Below are 20,496 nucleotides of genomic sequence, written 5' to 3'. Positions count from 1 at the left end.
TAGTGATGGCGATACTGAAATATCGATTCCTCCGATACCAGTCATTTATGTTCTAGAATCGATTCTCGTATTAAAATATCGATATTTTAGTAATTTAGGGTAAATTTGTAGTTTATCATTAACAGGAACACAGTGGAAATAAACTATATCATTCGGATTGTCTACATTGGAAGGAACTACTTCCTCTTCTGCCTTTCATAGGTAGGTATGTAGGTATGTTCAGGCCTATACTTTAGTGGCACAATTTACTGTCTTTGAGTCCAGTGTTTTGTATTTGCATTGCACAGCTTTACTGTTTTACTTTTCTCCTGCTGCTCTTTAGTGTCAGCTGTTTCCCCCATGAGCTGGTGGAGACCAAAAATGGAGCAAAAACTTTGATTTATCAGGTAGTCACAGTATTAGCTCCTCTTCTTTTTCTTCCTCCTAGCGTTATTCCCACTCTGCGGGGTCTGCTTTTCTGCAAAGCCGCCTCCATTTGGCACGGCCAAGGGCGTCGTTCAGGTTGGCGCTGATATTCTTCACGTTGCCTTTAATTTGGTCCATCCATCGCCTTTTTGGTCTGCCCCTTGGTCGCCGTCGCAGTGCTGTTCTTGCCACAGAGTTTTAATCACTTCTGACCACATGCCCATACCATCGCAATTGCACTCCTTGCATCTTCTCTGTGATTGGTGCAATACCCAGCCGCTTCCGGATGTCGATGTTCGTGACGTGGTCCTATTGTGTCAATTCAATTCAATTTTATTTATATAGCGCCAAATCACAACAAAAGTCGCCTCAAGGCGCTTCATAGATACAGAGAAAAACCCAACAATCATATGACCCCCTATGAGCAAGCACTTTGGCGACAGTGGGAAGGAAAAACTCCCTTTTAACAGGAAGAAACCTCCGGCAGAACCAGGCTCAGGGAGGGGCGGCCATCTGCTGCGACCGGTTGGGGTGAGAGAAGGAAGACAGGATAAAGACATGCTGTGGAAGAGAGACAGAGGTTAATAACAGATATGATTCAATGCAGAGAGGTCTATTAATACATAGTGAGTGAGAAAGGTGACTGGAAAGGAAAAACTCAATGCATCATGGGAATCCCCCGGCAGCCTACATCTATTGCAGCATAACAAAGGGAGGATTCAGGGTCACCTGGTCCAGCCCTAACTATATGCTTTAGAAAAAAGGAAAGTTTTAAGCCTAATCTTAAAAGTAGAGATAGTGTCTGTCTCCCGAATCCAAACTGGAAGCTGGTTCCACAGAAGAGGGGCCTGAAAACTGAAGGCTCTCCCTCCCATTCTACTTTTAAATACTCTAGGAACAACAAGTAGGCCTGCAGAGCGAGAGCGGAGCGCTCTAATAGGGTGATATGGTACTACAAGGTCATTAAGATAAGATGGGGCCTGATTATTTAAGACCTTGTATGTGAGGAGCAGGATTTTGAATTCAATTCTGGATTTAACAGGAAGCCAATGAAGGGAAGCCAAAACAGGAGAAATATGCTCTCTCTTTCTAGTCCCTGTCAGGACTCTTGCTGCAGCATTTTGGATTAGCTGAAGGCTTTTCAGTGAGTTTTTTGGACATCCTGATAATAATGAATTACAGTAGTCCAGCCTGGAAGTAATAAATGCATGAACTAGTTTTTCAGCGTCACTCTGAGACAGGATATTTCTAATTTTAGAGATGTTGCGCAAATGGAAGAAAGCAGTCTTACATATTTGTTTAATATGTGCGTTGAAGGACATGTCCTGGTCAAAAATGACTCCAAGGTTCCTCACCGCGTTACTGGAGGCCAAGGTAATGCCATCCAGAGTAAGAATCTGATTAGATACCATATTTCTAAGATTTTCAGGGCCGAGTACAATAACCTCAGTTTTATCTGAATTAAGAAGCAGAAAGTTAGCGGCCATCCAGGTCTTTATGTCTTTAAGACATTCCTGCAGTTTAACTAATTGGTGTGTGTTATCTGGCTTCATGGACAGATAGAGCTGGGTGTCATCTGCATAGCAGTGAAAATGTATGCTATGTCTTCTAATGATACTGCCTAAGGGAAGCATGTATAATGTAAACAGAATTGGTCCTAGCACTGAACCCTGTGGAACTCCATAATTAACCTCAGTGTGTGAAGAGGACTCTCCATTTACATGCACGAATTGGAGTCTATTAGATAGATATGATACAAACCACTGCAGCGCAGTACTTGTAATACCTACAGCATGTTCTAATCGCTCTAATAGGATATTATGATCAACAGTATCGAACGCTGCACTGAGGTCTAGCAGGACAAGCACAGAGATGAGTCCACTGTCAGAGGCCATAAGAAGATCATTTGTAACCTTCACTAAAGCTGTTTCTGTGCTGTGCTGAGCTCTGAAACCTGACTGAAACTCTTCAAATAAACCATTCCTCTGCAGATGATCTGTTAGCTGTTTGACAACTACTCTTTCAAGGATTTTTGATATGAAAGGAAGGTTGGAGATTGGCCTATAATTAGCTAAGACTGCTGGGTCTAGAGATGGCTTTTTGAGTAAAGGTTTAACTACAGCCAGCTTGAAGGCCTGTGGTACATAGCCGATTATTAGAGATAGGTTGATCATATTTAAGATCGAAGAATTAATTAATGGCAGGACTTCTTTGAGCAGTTTTGTAGGAATGGGGTCTAAAAGACACGTTGATGGTTTGGAGGAAGTAATTATTGAAGTTAACTCAGAAAGATCAATTGGAGAAAAAGAGTCTAACTTAATATCAATGGTACTAAGAGTAGCTGTAGATAATATTACATCTGTGGGATGATTATTGGTAATTTTTTCTCTAATGATAAAAATTTTATTTGTGAAGAAGTTCATGAAGTCATTACTAGTTAACGTTAAAGGGATGGTTGGCTCAAAAGAGCTCTGACTTTTTGTCAGCCTGGCTACAGTGCTGAAGAGAAACCTAGGGTTGTTCTTATTTTCTTCAATCAGTGATGAATAGTAAGATGTTCTGGCTTTGCGGAGGGCTTTCTTATAAAGCAGCAAACTATTTCTCCAGGCTAAATGATGATCCTCTAGATTTGTGACACGCCATTTCCTCTCCAGATTACGAGTCATCTGCTTTAGGGTACGTGTTTGAGAATTATACCACGGAGTCAGGTACTTCTGATTTGAGGCCTTAGTTTTCACAGGAGCTACAGTATCCAGAGTCGTACGTAGTGAGGAGGTGAAATTATTAACAAGATAATCGACCTCTGTTGGGGTAGCGTTCAGATAGCTGCTTTGCTCTGTGTTGGTACAGGGCATTGGAGATGATAACAGTGGGTGGATTATATTCTTAAACTTAGTTACAGTGCTTTCAGAAAGACATCTACTTTGATAAAGTCTACTCTTCACCGCTGTGTAATCAATTATTGTAAAAGTAAATGTTATCAGGAAATGATCAGACAGGAGAGGGTTTTCAGGAAACACTGTTAAATGTTCAGGTTCGATGCCATATGTTAAAACAAGATCTAGGGTGTGATTAAGGTGGTGGGTGGGTTCTTTTACATTTTGAGAGAAACCAATTGAGTCTAATAACAGATTAAATGCCATGTTGAGGCTGTCATTTTTAGCATCTACATGGATGTTAAAATCACCCACAATAATTATTTTATCTGAGCTCAGAACTAAATTAGATATAAAGTCTGAGAAATCAGACAGAAACTCTGTGTAAGGCCCAGGTGGACGATAGATGATAACAAGTAAGACTGGTTTCTGAGTTTCACAGCTGGGGTGGACAATGTTAAGCATCAGGCTTTCAAATGAATTAAAAGTCTGTCTTGGTCTTTCATTAATTAATAGGCTGGTGTGAAAAATTGCTGCCACACCGCCCCCTCGGCCTGTGCTTCGAGATTTCTGGTAGTTAGAATGGCTCGGGGGTGTTGATTCATTTAAACTAACATAATCATCCTGCTGCAACCAGGTTTCTGTAAGGCAGAGTAAATCAATTTGTTGATCAATTATTAAGTCATGTACTAACAGAGACTTGGAGGAGAGAGACCTAATATTTAATAATCCACATTTCACTGTTTTACTCTTTGGTTCAGATGTGGATACTGTATTGTTCTTTCTTTGTGATTGTTTATGTTTAAGTTGTTTGTTGCTGGTTTTTAGTTTGTTTTTTGTCTTTTTGGAAGCTGACACAGTCTCTATGGAGATGGGTTTTTGGGGGGGTAGCAGGAGGAGAGAAGCTGCAGAGAAGCGTGTAAGACTGCAACTCTGCTTCCTGGTCCCAACTCTGGCCTGTCAGGCCCAGGCACCATCGCAGCATCCGCATTTCCATTGTGTTAAGGGCCTGTTCGTGCTTTGCGGTGGCTGGCCAACACTCTGATCCATAAAGGGCCACAGGGCGCACTACACTCTTGTAGATCTTTGACTTGAGGTGGTCGGGCATTCATCGGTCGCACAGGACACCAGTGACTTGACGCCACTTCATCCAGGCCTCATTAATCCTGGCTCGTACGTCTGGCAGGATGTCGCCGTCATCGCCATCACAGTATTATCTTCTAATGCTAGTAATATTTATTAAAAGAATCACATATTTAACTAAAAGCAACCTTTTGAATTGTACCCCTTTGATCAGTTAAAATTCAAGTCAGACTACACAGCAATAATATGACCCATAATTAACCAGAATACTTTTAATTATCTTTTACTGTCTTTACTGCCAAAACAAAAAAAGTCCTGTAGCCTGGATTTGCTCATTATCATTAAAGTGACCCTCTCAAGTTTAAAGTTTAGGCATGAGTGGCTGTTTTGTCATTCTTTTATCTCTTCATGGACTCAGGTTTTTCCAGTCTGGCTGAGTGTTATTTATGGGTTCAGTTCATTTATAAGACACCGTCACATCCTGGTGTTCACCTGCCCAGAGGCTGAGACTGGCCAGCGATGGCACTCTTCAAACACTTTAATTGGTCCCAGTGTGCCAAAATAGATGGAGTAAGTCAGCGATTCGACCCACATCTGCTCTGCAGCTTTCAGGACAATGCAGTCGAGATCAGCTCTGTCTCACCGACTGACAGAACTGATCTCTGCGTACTTCAGGATGCAGCTTGTAACTGGAATGTATGATTGTAGGATATTCAGGGGAAATGTGTTTGCATTGCTGCAGCTTGTGAACCCTTTAGAGCATTTATCTGTACCAGCCGATATGTTTACATGAGCTTTATAGAGACAGTAGAGTGTTTGATGAGTAATGTGAGGTGTTAAGATGCAAAGAGTTTAGGCTATTAAAGATGGGATGTCTGCATTCATTTTGGCTTATGCATTCTAGAAACAAGGGACCAATACACAATGCAGTGTGTGTCCCTCTTGTTTCAGGCATTCTTGTGTCAAGTAAAGATCCCAGTGTGATGATTTCTGTTAGCTGATTAACTGTTGTTTCTAGTCTTACCTTGCCAACAGTCCAGAACCCAAAGATAATTTGCTTACTAACATATTTTTAAAATAGCAAATTTACCATTAAAAACGCAAATATTTGGCATTCATGTTTAATAAATGGCTAAAATAATAAAAATACATGCCAACTAATTAAGCCACTGGATCATCAGTTAATCATCTTCTTGATTTTATCTAACTTTATGCACTTTTAATAGAGCTTCCTATAAGAATGTTGTTTTGATGTTTGATATGCCCACTGTTAATTATATCATTGTATTATTATGAAGAGCCTTATTTCCCAGTTACTAACTCCATGGCTTCCATGATATTTTGGTTATATTGAGAATGAAGTAAACGGGACCTACTTTGCTTTTTTTTTTCTTATTTAGTGCACGGCAGCACGGTGGCACGGTGGTTAGCACTGTTGCCGCACAGCAAGAAGGTCCTGAGTTCAATTCCAACATCAGGCCGGGGTCTTTCTGTGTGGAGTTTGCATGTTCTCCCCGTGTTTGCGTGGGTTCCCTCCGGGTACTCCGGCTTCCTCCCACCGTCCAAAGACATGCAGCTTGTGGGGATAGGTTAATTGGATAATCCAAATTGCCACTAGGTGTGAATGTGCAAGTGAATGTGAGTGTGAATGGTTGTCTGTCCCTATGTGTTAGCCCTGCGACAGACTGGCGACCTGTCCAGGGTGTACCCCGCCTTTCGCCCTATGACAGCTGGGATAGGCTCCAGCGCCCCCCGCGACCCTGAAAAGGATAAGCGGAAGCGAATGGATGGATGGATGGATGGATAGTTTTAAATATATATAGCCCCTTTTCCATTAGTGCCTACTCGTGTCGTCTCGCTACTATTTACTGGGTTTTCCATTAGGTGATAGTACCTGGTTCCAGGTACTGGGTTTTTTTGGGGGTTTTTTTTAGCACCTACTCGCTCAGGGTTCCAAGCGATCCAGGGCGATCTAAAAATGTGACATCAACAGACTGCATGCCACCTATTGGCTCGTCAGTGACGTCACTCCATGAGTCATTAGAGCGTCTCCCTCAGGAAAATCAAAACTGCCACTTTTAAAACCCGGCAACAAGGAAAATGGGTTCAAAAAGCAACGCTGTGGTCCCAGAGTCTGGAAAAAAGCCACAGACCAAGCAGGAGGTATATCGTTGCCTCGACGTCCACCTTTGTGGTTCTTATCCTGTGAAGAGTGCTATATAAATAAAGTAAAGTAGGTGGTACTCGATTGTAATGGGGGGAAAACGATTTGAGGCAAGTCGTGCTGTTTTGAGCTGAGACGAACCGAATAGGTACTAATGGAAAAAGGGCTTTTGTGACAGGAAATTCATATTAAATGGAATTCTTATTAAAAAACTTTCACACAGGAGAAAAACTTCGGTGAAAATAGTCTAGTAGGCACTAACAGTACAGCTCGCAAAGCATTCAGTGCTACCCCTCAGCAGGCTTCCCGATACTGGCCTATTCAAAGAAAGTAGACTTTCAGGTGAGGGTGCTCTTAGGTCTCAATCACGCAGGCTTAGAGAACAGTTGCCAATGCCTGGTAACCACAGTTCACTAGGGAAAAATTAGGGTTCCCTAACTAACTGCGAGTGCTTGTCGGCAGTCGCAAGTGGAAATTGATTGTTAACCCTGTTCATGCAGTCATACTGATGGCTAGTTACCCCCTAATTGGAAGGGGAAAGGGTGTATTCTCTAACCAGTTGGTGATTGATTGCTGGGGGTTGCTTGTTGTTGCTAGGTTGTAAAGTATATGGTGCCCTACCGAAAACCTCCTTGTCATTGCTTTGGTTCTGAGCAGATTGTAACTTTTCATGTTTCATTCAAACCAGAAACTCAGAAAATTTGCCTTCAAAGTAAAAGTTGTTGGTTTCAGTTTTAAAACTACAGTTGCACTAGGGATAAGGTTACAGACTGTAGCACAACCAAAATTATGACAACTGTTGGCATTGAACTTGCAGTGGCTAGTTGAAGACTGGGAAGCTACATCCAGATGAACAGAGTCAGCTGTCTGGACTTTTCTTACCTGGATAACTGAGCGCGGAACGAGGACAGACCAAAGCAATCGCAGAGAGGATTTTGTTGCAGCTGACTTCATGCAATGATAGCCAGCAACCTCATCAAATATGTCAAGAAATAGATGATTTTCCTTTGAAACCTGTCAGGGGTTGCTGACCAGTCTCTAGGCCTGTGTGACTGTAGCCTTAAAGAGAAAGTTAGGGACAGAAGATAAACTGAGGGACCTCTGTGAAATATTAAGTATATCTGAACTGTGAGCCATCCATAGCTACTCTAATACAGTGCGCCAATAAAATCATAGAGCTGGAAACAAGCATAGTAGGTCCTCTTTAACAATGTATGTGGAAACTGTGTTAGAAACCAGAAGCACTTAGATTGTTTTACATATTGGAAATCTGTAATGTAAAAATCAATATCTTTGCTTGTAAAGCTAACCATCAGCATCGGTCGCCTCCCTAGAGTTCAGAGGCTCTGCCTCATTAAGATCGACCCAGTATGGAAATGGATCAGACTAAAATAGCTTCCTTTGGGGAGCTTACCCATGCTGATGACCTCTAAGCAGTCACATACTACAGTAAAATGATCCTTCCTGTATTGAGAAATGTTTTGTGTCACAGGAAATGCAGTATACGTGTAGTAATTTCAGTAAAATATCAGTCTTGTGCTTTATATTAAAAGAATAATATTAAATTTGGGGATTTACTTCCTGGAAGGTTAGTGAGACGATTGGTACCATTTTTAATAAAGCGGCTAGTTAGCTTAATTTAGCTAATCTTATAAAACTAAAAGTTATTTTTATTCTTTAAATATTTAACAATCTTACATTGTTAATGTAATTACAGTTAGGATACTGTGTAAAATGTGAATATAGACAGAATACAATGATTTGTAAATCTCACATTGATATTTTATTCACAGTACAACAGAGAAAACATACAAAGTTTAAACTGAGAAATAAAAATATTAGCTTAAATTGAATTTGATGGTAGCAACATGACACAGGGCAGTGTTTACTGCTGTGCAGCATCCCCTCTGCTTTAGCAGTCTATAAATATCTGTAAACTGAGGAAACTAACTTTTAGACTTTTGGGAGAGTCCATTTACTTCTGAGAAACTCTGCCCGTCTATAATGGTACATTTTCTCAGTTTAAACATATTTTTCCTATGTAAAGAAAGTGGGAGTTTATGAGATTTGTAAGTCATCATATGTTTTTATTTACATTTTATGTTGTGTCCTAACTTTTTTGCTCATAAAGGAAAGGGCCTTTAGTCTTTAAAGCTGCTGGTTGGTGGATTTTGTTTCTTTTGAACTCAGCCAGGCTAGCATTTTATTCCTTTTTACCCATTTTGTCTATTAGCTGTAAGCTAGCTTAATGTTTTAAAGTAAGACTAAAAATAAAGCTGGGTAAAAGGCTTTGTGAAAAGCTACAAAAGGTATTTTGAAAATCCACCAGCACCCTTAAAGCTCTTTTTTTTAAAAATCTTTAATTAATATAAAATATGTTTTGTTTTTTTTTATCAACAATATAGCTAACTAAAGCTAACTATCTGCTGGCGGAAGCTTAGCATGCTAATGTGAGTGTGGGGTCAACTTTTTTTTTCTTTTTTTTTTTTAGCTCAAATCCAGCAACAATGCAACTACAAATTGTCTCAATTTAAGTGATTATACGCCGCTTTTGAGGTTTTTAGCATTAGTTTTAAGGTTATTGCTTTCTTATCATCTGTTGAACTACCTCTATGAGCTTAGCATTTATTCAAAAATAAAATAATATCAAAACTTATCATCGCTGAGCAGTAGGAATGTAAGTATTATTGGGAAATGGTAAAAAGTTGTGGAAGTTTGATCAAGACTAAATGCCAGTGAGGGATAGTGGTTTCAGATACTTTGAACATTGAGTCCCACTATACCTGCAGGTGTAACTACCCTAAAGTGCTTCCTACAAAATTAATCTAATGTTATATTATCCACCTGAAGAGAAAACATCAGTTTGCCTTTTCCTTTGCTTTATTTATTTATTTATTTTTAGGAAATCAGATATATCAGAAAATATATTTGTACTGCTGTAGATAAACTATATTTAAATGCCTGTATTGCCAAAATGCTTTATTTATCATATTGTTGTCTGCTATATGTATACATATATATATATATAGTCTGCGGTTATTCCAAAGTAGAGTGTGTATATATTGATTATTATAATGCTTGTGCCATAACTGTCACGCTGTCATTACTCTTGGTCACAGCTGAACATGACTGTTGTTGAGTTCCCTGTAATATGCATATTTATATGTATTTTGTTGTGTTGTGACTGTTAGCTGTGGATTTGATTGCTTCTCTGTTTGCAGGTGTTTTCAAACCTCGTTTTGACGGACTTGCACTGGTTTTGTGGCTCTCTTGTTGTTTAAGTTAGCAAACAGCAGGAAATCATGGTACCAGATTTTCTGTTCTTGTTCACGTCCAAAGGCTTTTTATCTCGCTGAGTATCGCGAACCCCAGAAAACCTCCCCTTTTCCTGCTCAAATAAATGCTTCCTGCATCCACCTGCAGAATGTAAACCGTGTGATATTTTATAGTCTTTAAAGTTTTGCACTCTCATCTTATTCTAACCTGCTTTAACGTGTCAGGTTCTACCTGGCTATCCTTGAACATGCTTCAGCTGTGCTCTGAATAAAGAGACAAATGTGATTATCCAGCTGGTAGCAGACAATTTGGAGGTCGTTTATCTATTTATTCATGTGTTTGTCAGTCCATGTGTCATAATGTGCATTTGTTGTGTCTATGAATGGATTTTGTTTTTTTTTTAATTCGGCAGCAGTCATGCTGTTTATCAGGTTAAGAAACATGTTTTGGGCTGCTGCCTTAGTGGTGACTGGCTTGTGACCCCCCCTGAGGATGAGTGTCTCTCCTCCTGGTCTCAAACCAGAGATCTTTAAGGCGTGGGGGAACTCCAGGCCTGAAGGGCCGGTGTCCTGCAGGTTTTAGATGTGTCCTTCATCCAAAACAGCTGATTCAAATGGCTAAATGACCTCCTCAACATGTCTTGAAGTTCTCCAGAGGGCTGGTAACAAACTAATCATTTGATTCAGATGGGTTGACCTAGGGTGATATCTAAAACCTGCAGGACACCGGCCCTTCAGGCCTGGAGTTCCACCGTGCCTGCTTTAAAATATGACTGCTTCACCTGAGCCTTTCTAGAGTAAATTTGAAAGAGTGTAAACTTACTGACCTCTGCTGGTCATAAGCAGGAATTGCTATTGTGAAATAATCCATAGGCTTTTTTTATTTATTTATTTATTTATATAATAAAAAATACATTTTTTTTTTAACCCTTGAACCCTAATGTGCTTTTTTTTTGTCACTAACATTGGGCCTATTTTACTTGATATACTGTTAAAACATACTTAACATCAACAGTACTCTCCTTTCTCTACGTAACCTCTATGCAACGTCTCAAAACAAAATAAAGGAATCATGGCGGGACCCTCCAGGCTCTAATGCACCGCAATGAAAATCACGTAGCTAATATCACGTTGGTGAAAATTACCTGACGTTAGTGTTCTCGGGTTGAGACAGATGCTTTTTTTTTTTGTTTTTTTTTTTTTGTTGAACGTTTTTAAATTAAAGTTTCAGTCTTATTTTCTGTCATTTGTACTAACATTACATTTAGTGATCTGACTGCCTGTCTGCATGGTAGATTAGATTGATATAAAGATTAGATATAAAACCTGTAAAACATGTTTTCATCCATTGTCTCCATCCTGCATTCTTTCTACTCCTGTGCCTATAAAAATCAGTCATTCTACAGACATCTGTGACAAAATTGACCCTGCTTCTCATTCAATCTCCTGCTTCATAATCACAAAACTATCAGAAATGTGTTCACTGGTCTCTAGTTTTGAGTCTTACTGAATATAATGTGATTTAAATTTATTTTTTTTTATTTTGGTTCCATTTGAAGTGAAATCGACCACACAGTGAGCACTTCTCAGTCACATTCACACCTTATGTGGACAGCTCTGGTTTAAAAAAAAAAAAAAAAGGCTGAGGAGTCACAGCATCACAACAACTAAAGTTACCTTTAATTTTCATGGTAACCAGGAGAAATAATAGAATAGATTTTTATAATATTTTAACTTTGTTTAATATTTAAATCCATTTCCTTTTGAAAATAGTGTTAGTTTTACAAGTTCACAAAATTGAGTTTATCCCAGAATTTCAATCCATCAACAAGAGTTTCCCTTTGACTTCATATGAAGAGACGTGTGTCCTCTAACAGAACTCTTAGTCCTTTGCACTCATGGTTGAATGATCATTTTCATCTTTTCTTCTCATCATGTGCACAAGTCATCATTTCTGCTTTTTTTTTTTTTTCCTTTTGCTCTCATTCTGCCTGTGAACGCCCTCTCTCCCCTCTGTCTCCTCCTCCTCCTCCTGTCTCCTCAGCGAGGGCTGTAGGCGAGAAAACACTGTGAAGAACGTCGGATGCCGAAAGTACGCGTTTAACTCGCTGCAGCTCAAGGCCTTCCCCAGACACTACCGACCGCCCGACGGCACCTTTGGCAAAGTGGAGACCTGACTGGAGGAGATCAGAGGACTGCTATGCGATCAAACTGAGTACAGTGAAGATACTGTGATGAGAGACTGTATAATTTCACCATCATGTGGCCTGGTTCCTGCTGTAGAGGTTTTAGATTAGATTATCGTGGAGGTAGACTGAGTGACTGAATGTCACACTAACAAACAGTAGCTCCGTCCTGAAAAATAAAGACGAAAAACCACCTTAGTGGAATGACTGTTTTTAGGTACTGTACACATTGCTTAGAAATGTTTTTATTTTTTATTATAGAAAAGCACTGCCTCACTTCCACTTCCAGTACTGATGTAATCGATATGAAGGATGCATAATTTCTGTTCTACAATAAAGATGAAGAATATCAGAAAATCTGCAACTGTGTTTGACTTCTTTCCAAATGAATACAAATGCAAACAAATACAAATACAAACAGACTTAGTTTTAATAAACCTATTTTTGCACTTGTTAATTTCCCAATACACCGAAGATTGGGGGGGGACAAAGTAACACCCCCTTGATTAATAATGTGACTAACCACATTTTGGAAAGCTTTCAGTTCAGTTTCATGAGCCATACTCAGATTACTGCCAGACCTGCTGAATCAATAAATCTGTTAAACGGAACCAGTCTGACAAAGTGAAACAGGCTAAAAGATCGCAAACAACAACACATCAGGCCATGATGCAAAGAAACGGCTGAGAAACAAAGCCAGTGACATCTGTCAGTTTAGGAAAGGTCACAAAGCCATTTCTGACTCCAGTGAACCACAGTGAGAGGCATACACACATAAAGAAAACTTGGGACAGTGCTGAAGCTTCCCAGGAGTGACCAGCCCACCAAAATTACTCCAAGGATGCATCGACGACTCATCCAGGAGGTCACAAAAGAACTCAGAACAACAGCTAAAGAACTGCAGGCCTCACTAGTCTCAGCTAAGGTCAGAGTTCATGTTTCAACAGTGAGACAGAGACTGGGCAAAAATGGCCTCCATGCAAGAGTTCAAGGAGAAAACCACTGCTGACCAAAAAGATCGCAAAAGCTTGTCTCAGTCTCACATTTACTAAAAACATCTTGATGATCCCCAAGAAAATATTCTGTGGACTGACGAGACAAAAACTGAACTTTCTGGAAGGTTTAAGTCCCGTTACATCTGACATCAAACTAACAGCATTTCATAAAAAGAACATCACAGCAACAGTCAAACATGGTGGTGGTAGTGTGATGGGGCTGCTTTGCTGCTTCAGGACGACTTGCTGTAACTGATGGAACCTTGAATTCTGCTCTGAAGGAGGATGTCTGACCATCAGTTTATGCTCTGAAGCTCAAGAGCACTTGGGTAAGTTACTTTAAATTAGTAACTTAGTTACATTACTAGCTACTTAAAAGTAACTCAGTTACTTCAAGTTACTCGTTACTTTCAAAGTAACTAGTTACTAGGGAAAGTAACTTTGGTTTTACTCAGAATTATCTTGTTAATGTGTTGCTTCCATAACTGGATACCCAGCAAGATTGCAGTCTTCTAGCTTGCTTACTTGCCACAAGTGCACTGTGCATATTTACACAAGAGAAATCCCACGCCTAGACCGTTGTTGACCACTGCCATGATTCTAGCCTACGTCACAGCGTCATGTGCGCTTTTTACATCCAACACAAAAACTGCAGTCGTGGTGCTTTCGATTGTACTCAGAACTCAGAAATTCTGCCTTCTGAATAGGAAGATGTAGGTAACACCAGGCTGCAGATGAGCTGCATACAGGGCTGGACTGGGACAAAAAATCGGCCCGGGCATTTTGACTAGAGACCGGCCCAACATTATAGGAATAATCATAAAGCTTTTGAATGAAAACAAACACTGTTGTGACAATGATGTACACTGTTCTGATGGTATATATGCTTCAATCTATCAATCGTTTGTTGTAAGACTCAGATAATTATTTTTTAAAGCTAGATATTTTAAATGAGAATAAGAAAGAAAAGTATTTCTTCGTGCCCCCCTTTCCCTGTTAATGCCCTACCTGGCCCCCCCTGGCAACACTTTGCTAGACCCGCCCCTGCACAGTTACCAGCTGTCAGCTACCTAAAAAAGGATCCTGGGGTTATTTGTCTCTCAGAAACAGTTCATAACTTCCCTTCAACTCATTCATGTCACCTAAAAGGTAAACCTGTTTCTCCATCACAGCTCTGATGATCCAGTAAGGACATCTCCTGGTTACATCTTCATGTTTCCCTCTCACCCATAGCTGGACTGGCCATCGGGCATACCGGGCATTTGCCCGGTGGGCCGCTGGTGATTTTTTGTTTTTATGGGCCGATGGATTTTTTTTTATTTTTTTTATTTTTTATTTTTTAGGAAGGGTATATATAATGAAAGGTGTTGGATTGGCCAGTTGGTCATGATCGACTCTGGGCTGGACCAATTACAGCCGAGGAGGCCGGATGCACCCGCCCCCTAGTTTAGCAATCACATGATTTTCACGCATTGCATGCCGGGAACTAGTGGCAAAATAATGCAAGTACCGCATCAAATGCAAGCATTTGCAGCACCGCAAAACGTTCATTCTCCGGTTCCAACACCTTCTTGTTTTTTCTTTGCCGCACAAAAAAGGAATGTACAAAACGAAGGAGAACAATGCCGGTCCGTACAAAGACAGACTCGACGAAAAGACAAAGAAAAGATACGAGGAAAAAAACTCAAAGGTGTGAAAGGGTCAGACCCTTACGAGCACACAGAGTGGACAAAAGACGTTAGCGTGCTGCCCAACTTTCACCACGCTCAGATTTATAATCATACGGTTCTTGGAGTGAGTGCACACACTCATGAAGTTTAGTAACTTCAGGTCACTGCAACAAGCCCAGGTACAGTTTACCGACGGATGGGTACAGGACCTTGAAACGCACCGTGTAGAACGAAAGACCATCGTACATATCATAAGTTTACCAGTCTCACAAATCGTCGTCATAAATACACATTCCTTAACCGTTTATTAATAGGACCTTTGAGCTCAACGGTAATTAATTAGTGGAAATAATTTCTGGTAGCATCACAGAAATGTAGCAGTGACAATAATATTGTATGCTGTAATCGTACTGGGCAATTAGTGATAGAAAAAACCTGTTTTATCCTGTGAATAAAAGTATATGTTTTTGTCAATGTACCATAATAACAGAAGCGAAACGCAATATTGTGTCAGCACAATTCACTATTTATGCACAATAAACACAATAAACAAAGGAGCATAGCGCGACAATTTCTGTTCAGCGCCAGACTTGCTTGTAACCTATATCACCAATTATGTTAAGAAAAATGACGCATTAACTACTACAAAACTCTGACCTTTGTGGGAATGCTTGGAGCAGACTAACATGTGAGCTGGAGTGTTCTGAGACGTTATATTTGGTATATCCAGACCATCCGTCGGCTCTTACTTCGGAAACATGGCTTAAAAAATTTCTCTTCAACGACGTAATCCGATAAAAAAAACAAAAAAAAAAAACGATCTCTTTACCCGTCGGCTTCCCGTGGCTGTCATGCGACCGCCTATTGCAGTTAATAATACAACAGCTTCTTGACATTTTTTGGGTTTCTTTTTATCGCTGTGTAACTGAGTTCAATTGAAAGCCTGCGTGCGCTAGTACCTCTTGCCACAAGTTCCCAGAATCCTTTGCGGTTTTTACCCCTGAATGACGTCACATTTTCAATCTTTATCCTGGTGGGCCGGTCTAGTTAAAATGCCCGGGCCGATTTTTTGTCCCAGTCCAGCCTTGCTCTCACCAGATAACCAAACTGATATCATGACCAGCAGGTTAACAGCTGTGGCTCCAGCAAACATCAGCTGATACTAGAAATTAATATTAAATAAATTCTAACAACAGCTGATCAAGCTTAAACGTGCTGCTGTTGTTTAACGCTACATCCACTGGTTTCTTCTTTCTGGCGCAAAGTGAGCGATAAACAAACGAGAGAGAAAAGCTGATCAGCTGATCATTGATCAGTTTCATGATTGAAGTAGAAACAGGAGAGAAAGAGAGAAGAAGAGGCAGCTGTGCAGCGTAAACACAGAATAACTCCAGCTTTGTGTCTTTTTCATTGTAGCTGAAGTCCGGGACAAACTGCGTTCCTCTTCACCTCAATACGAAACGCGAAATATTTTCTCTGAAAACGAGACGATTCTGTTTTTTACAGGACGGCTGGCAACTCTAATAATTAACCTTATGAACAAAATAAAGTTCAACATCAGTAACATAGCACCACCCAGCTGTATAGAAACTCCGTCATGCTAGTACCCAGTTCGAAAAAGTCAGCATAACGAAAATAAACTCCACCTAAACTTGGTTCATATCTGACCCAGAGAGACTGCAGGTCATAACTTCTTACCTGAAGTTCAGTTCACCTGACACTCGGACCGGCGGCCGCCTCGGGTCTCTCCTCTTGCCTCCCTTTTCCTTCGTCCACCTGCTGGCCTCCACCATTTGCTAATGTTATTGAATCTGTGGAAGCTCCGCGATAGCCACCACACGAAGTAACGAATAACGAGCCTATCTAAATCCCAGTAACGAGTAACGCGTTCCTGGTTTTGGCATAATAACTAGTTACCGTGCTCGTTACCACAATAATAACGTAGTTACTGTAACACGTTACTTAATAACACGCTAGTCCCTACACTGGTTATACAGCAGGACAATGATCTGAAAAGTCCACCTCAGAATGATTCAAAACCACAAAATTATGGTTTTGGAGTGGCAGAGTCAAAGTCTGGGCTTAAATTTAGATTTATCCTTTTTTTTTAATAAAACAAAAACAAAAAACCCAACTTATTTGCATATTTATTTCAAAAACTAAATACTTTTTAGTTTTTGCAAAACATCTTCCCATCACAAGGTAATGCTTAAATTCTTATCCAGCTCTGCTTTTAACATAATAAATCAGCAATATCTGTCACAGGTGGATCTAGAAGGGTGGCATGGGGTGGCATGTGCCACCCTAAAATGATCTTGTGCCACCCTAGTTTTGCATATGACAGTGTTGTTTATTAAAACAAGATAACATTGGGCCTAGCAACAGTTAACACTGAATGTAAATTCTAAAACTGAATATATTACATAGTGATACCCCCCCTCCCCCATTAACAAATGGTTCAGCCCACAGCACAGAAGCATTATTTCTTGTTCCAGAAGGAGTGGCTACATTTTTAGATAAATAGTTGTATATAACTTTATTGTTTAGAAAAGTTGTGCAGAAATTTTCAAAATTTACAACTTATATTTGCATTTCAAGTTGTGAAAATAATTTACTAAACATGTCTGTGGTTTTTACAGTAAAAAAAATATAAGTACTACTAGGATTTTTGTTTTTTGTGTGATTTCAGATCAGTTGTGTTAATACTATATGTCAATGAAAAAATAACTGTAAATTCAGACGTGAGGCTGAGGTGAAAAGAATGATACAAGCAAGGAAAAAACCAAACACAAACAAAAGAACAATTTGAAGGTGAAATGCAAATGTCAAATCAAAAGTAGTCAAAAATGGCGAATTACATTTTGGACATCAGAGGGTTAACGCAACAAGTCATGAAAAATTAGGTTTAAATTTTTGTTCATGGCAGTGTAGATTTGTTACATTTTGTGTAAATTTAAGCATGCATCAATTAGATTTTTTCTAAGAAAAAAAGTTTGACACTTTACTTAGACATGTGTTTGTAAATGAACTGCCCCATGTTGTGTAGCTTTCTGGATTTTATACTTATTGGGCTACATATTTATTTATTATACAGGCTATACAGTGTATAAAAACCAAAAATTCACAAACTTTATGTAACTGAAATGTTTACTTGTGTTTGCTACAGAAAATAATTAAATTATAGGCTACATTTATATTAAACACGTATACATACTTCCTTTGAATCATTTTAACCATATGTAACACGTGCATTTGTGTGTGTGTGTGTGTTTTAAAGGCTTTGATTTGGCCACCCCATTTGATTTCCACGCCACCCTCGTGCCACCCTAAGAAAATTTCTCTAGATCAGCCCCTGATTTTATGACTGCTTGTGTTTTCCACTCAGGCTGCCGTTTATCTGCAATGACCCATCTGGCCACACGGGGGAGTCACTGCGCTGTAAAGCCAGGCGAACAGCTCAGTCCTGACTTCTTCATACTTTGCTTCCAAGCAGCCAGACTGTTAATAGTTTTTAAAATATGTTTCTGAAGTGCTCTTGCGCAACAGTTTTCCAGACTTTATGAAGGGCTTTCAAGGTGTTTCTCTGGAACCCTGGTAAGCGGTCAGCGGTGGGACCTTCCAGCGGAGGAGCCCAGCAGGAGTCTTGTTTCCATGACAACCGTGTCATTACCTAGCATGGATTGTGAAGCGGCTGCGGCTGCTACTTAGAGTTTTACCGACAAAAACGGGTATACAAAAGGTCGCGGGTTGTTTAATCCAGCAGTTTGGCTCCAGAGAGGCTGTTTGTGATAGTAGCACTAACCGAGTAACGAACGTAGAGACGGACGTCACGTCAGCTGTGCTTTAACCTGGGAAATAAAAACAGGCTGTATACACGTGAATTTTACTTTATTTCAAACACACAAGTGGTAACAATCGAAGAATTAAGGTGTATGTGGAAGGTGATGGTGAAAAAGAATAAAATGAATGGCTGGAGGACCAATCCTGAGGAAACAAACAAACAAGTTTTTAAATTAAAGTATCAAATTCATTTTAAAAACTATGAGCATGTTTGTCTTTCTCATAAATTCATATTTTCTCCTTGTAAGTAGATCAGTTTTTCCTCCAACTTACACTTTGTTTCTCACAAATTTCCAAATTACAATTTCTTGTCTTGTAAATTTGTAAAAACAATTTTTTTGTAAATGTATTATTTTGTCCTCATAATTTACTTTTTTTTAATGTATCATTTTTACTCATAAATTTGCATGTTATTCATAAGTTTGTCATTTTCCATTTTTGTAAATTTATCATTCTCATAAATTAACAAATTTTAACTTGCTAACCAACATTTTCTTTTTAACCAATTTAACGGGTTTTGTTTTGTTTTGTTTTTTTAATGTCATTTTCCCCCATAAAATTTTCTAAAAGCCTTTTTTCCTATGAGTGTAAATTTTTTTAGTTCATAATTTTCTCGTTGTTTCCCCACAAATTTGCCATTTCTTCTTAAACTGTGCCATGAATGACAACATATACCAAATAAGTTGATCTATTCAAATGAAATTCAGCTCGTGGTTCTCCAAAGATTTATCTCTCTGTAGTTCTGCAGTTATAATAAACATAAGACTTTTTTTGAAATTGCCACATGGGGGTTAAAAGATGGCGTCTTTGTAGCACAGGGGGTGTTAACATCTTAGACATTTAATGATTTCTTTGAACTGTTCTTTTTTTAGTGGTGGAAAAAGTTAATGTATGTTATATAATTCTATCTATAAAAGCTTTAAAAAACAAGAACTGTGTGCACAACTTTAATTTTATACATATACACTCCCATTAATTTGTGGCTTAATGTCTCTTAGCATGTTGGACCTCAACCAGACACTTTTGGTAGCCACCAACAAGCTTCTGGAATAATCCTGGCTCAGATCTAACAGCTCTTCTTGGCAGAATAGGAAGAATTCATTTAAATTGGGTGGTTTCTTGGCACAATCTAGGCTTTTAAGCTCAGTTCAAACATTTTCAACAGGGTTGAGGTCGGAGCTTTGGGAAGGCCATTCTAGAAGCTCAGTGTTAGCCTGCTTTATCTGTTCTGTAACCAGTTTTTATGTTTTTGGGATCATTGTCATGTTGGAACACCCAACTGTGTCCAAGTTTCAACCATCTAGCTGCTAATTTGAAGTGAAGAATTTGGAGTCCTCCCCCTTCATTATTCCAACCATTTTGTATAATGTATCATTACCACTGGCAGCAAAACGGCCTCCGATTCTACCACCACCATGCTTGACAGCTGGTACAGTGTTCTCAGGTTTGAAAGCCTCACCTTTACCAGTCATGATACTTTACAGTTTGGGTCTTCTTCCAGACCTTTAAAACATGGTGATAGATCTTAATAACAGCTGTACTTGCATACAGTGAGTTAAATGGATGATCTTGGAATCTGCAGTTGGCTCCAAAAAATATTCCCAACTTGGGTAAATCAACAATTCTCTTTCTTGGATCGTCACTTGGAGTTCCTTGAACTTTCCCATTGTTCTGAGTATTGGTCAATTCAATGAGTGCTGTCAAACAATCACTTTAATGCTGCAAAGAGCAATGATGAGTTACATTAAAGATTTAAGCTGTACAATCATTCCACCGTAGAAAAAGAACAGTTGAAAGAAATCATTAAAAATTAGCATCACACGGCCTTTCAGGTGAAACTTTTCTGTGTAAAGTTTTACATATTAAAATCGAACATTAACCAAACTGTTATTTCATATTCTAAATTTTCACCTTAGTCAACTTCACATGCGCACACACATTTCAGCTCCACGTGGACTGTGTGGACCCGATCCTTTGGTAGTCCAACTCCTGCCCCTTGGAT

At 39.4% G+C, this 20,496-nt stretch overlaps 1 protein-coding gene across 9 annotated transcripts in view; it reads left to right on the top strand.

The window, feature by feature from the left end:
• The window catches only part of LOC309700617 (inositol polyphosphate-4-phosphatase type I A-like), an 81,308-nt gene extending 68,959 nt beyond the window's left edge, over positions 1 to 12,349 (top strand). For 6 of the 9 annotated variants that reach the window (XM_082524276.1, XM_082524278.1, XM_082524280.1 and 3 more), the window contains one exon: positions 11,848 to 12,349. In XM_082524276.1, the coding sequence (XP_082380402.1) occupies positions 11,848 to 11,980 (133 nt within the window). In that variant the 3' untranslated portion in view covers positions 11,981 to 12,349. The remainder of the gene's footprint in view (positions 1 to 11,847) is intronic. The other 3 variants (XM_082524281.1, XM_082524277.1, XM_082524282.1) reach the window with 1 other exon arrangement.
• Positions 12,350 to 20,496: the final 8,147 nt, after the last annotated feature.

The sequence above is a fragment of the Aulonocara stuartgranti genome (assembly GCF_965226115.1).
Source record: "Aulonocara stuartgranti genome assembly, chromosome: 23".
NCBI classification, from domain to species: Eukaryota; Metazoa; Chordata; class Actinopteri; order Cichliformes; family Cichlidae; genus Aulonocara; species Aulonocara stuartgranti.
Note: the sequence above shows the minus strand (reverse complement) of the source record. Positions and strands in the feature narration are given on the sequence as shown.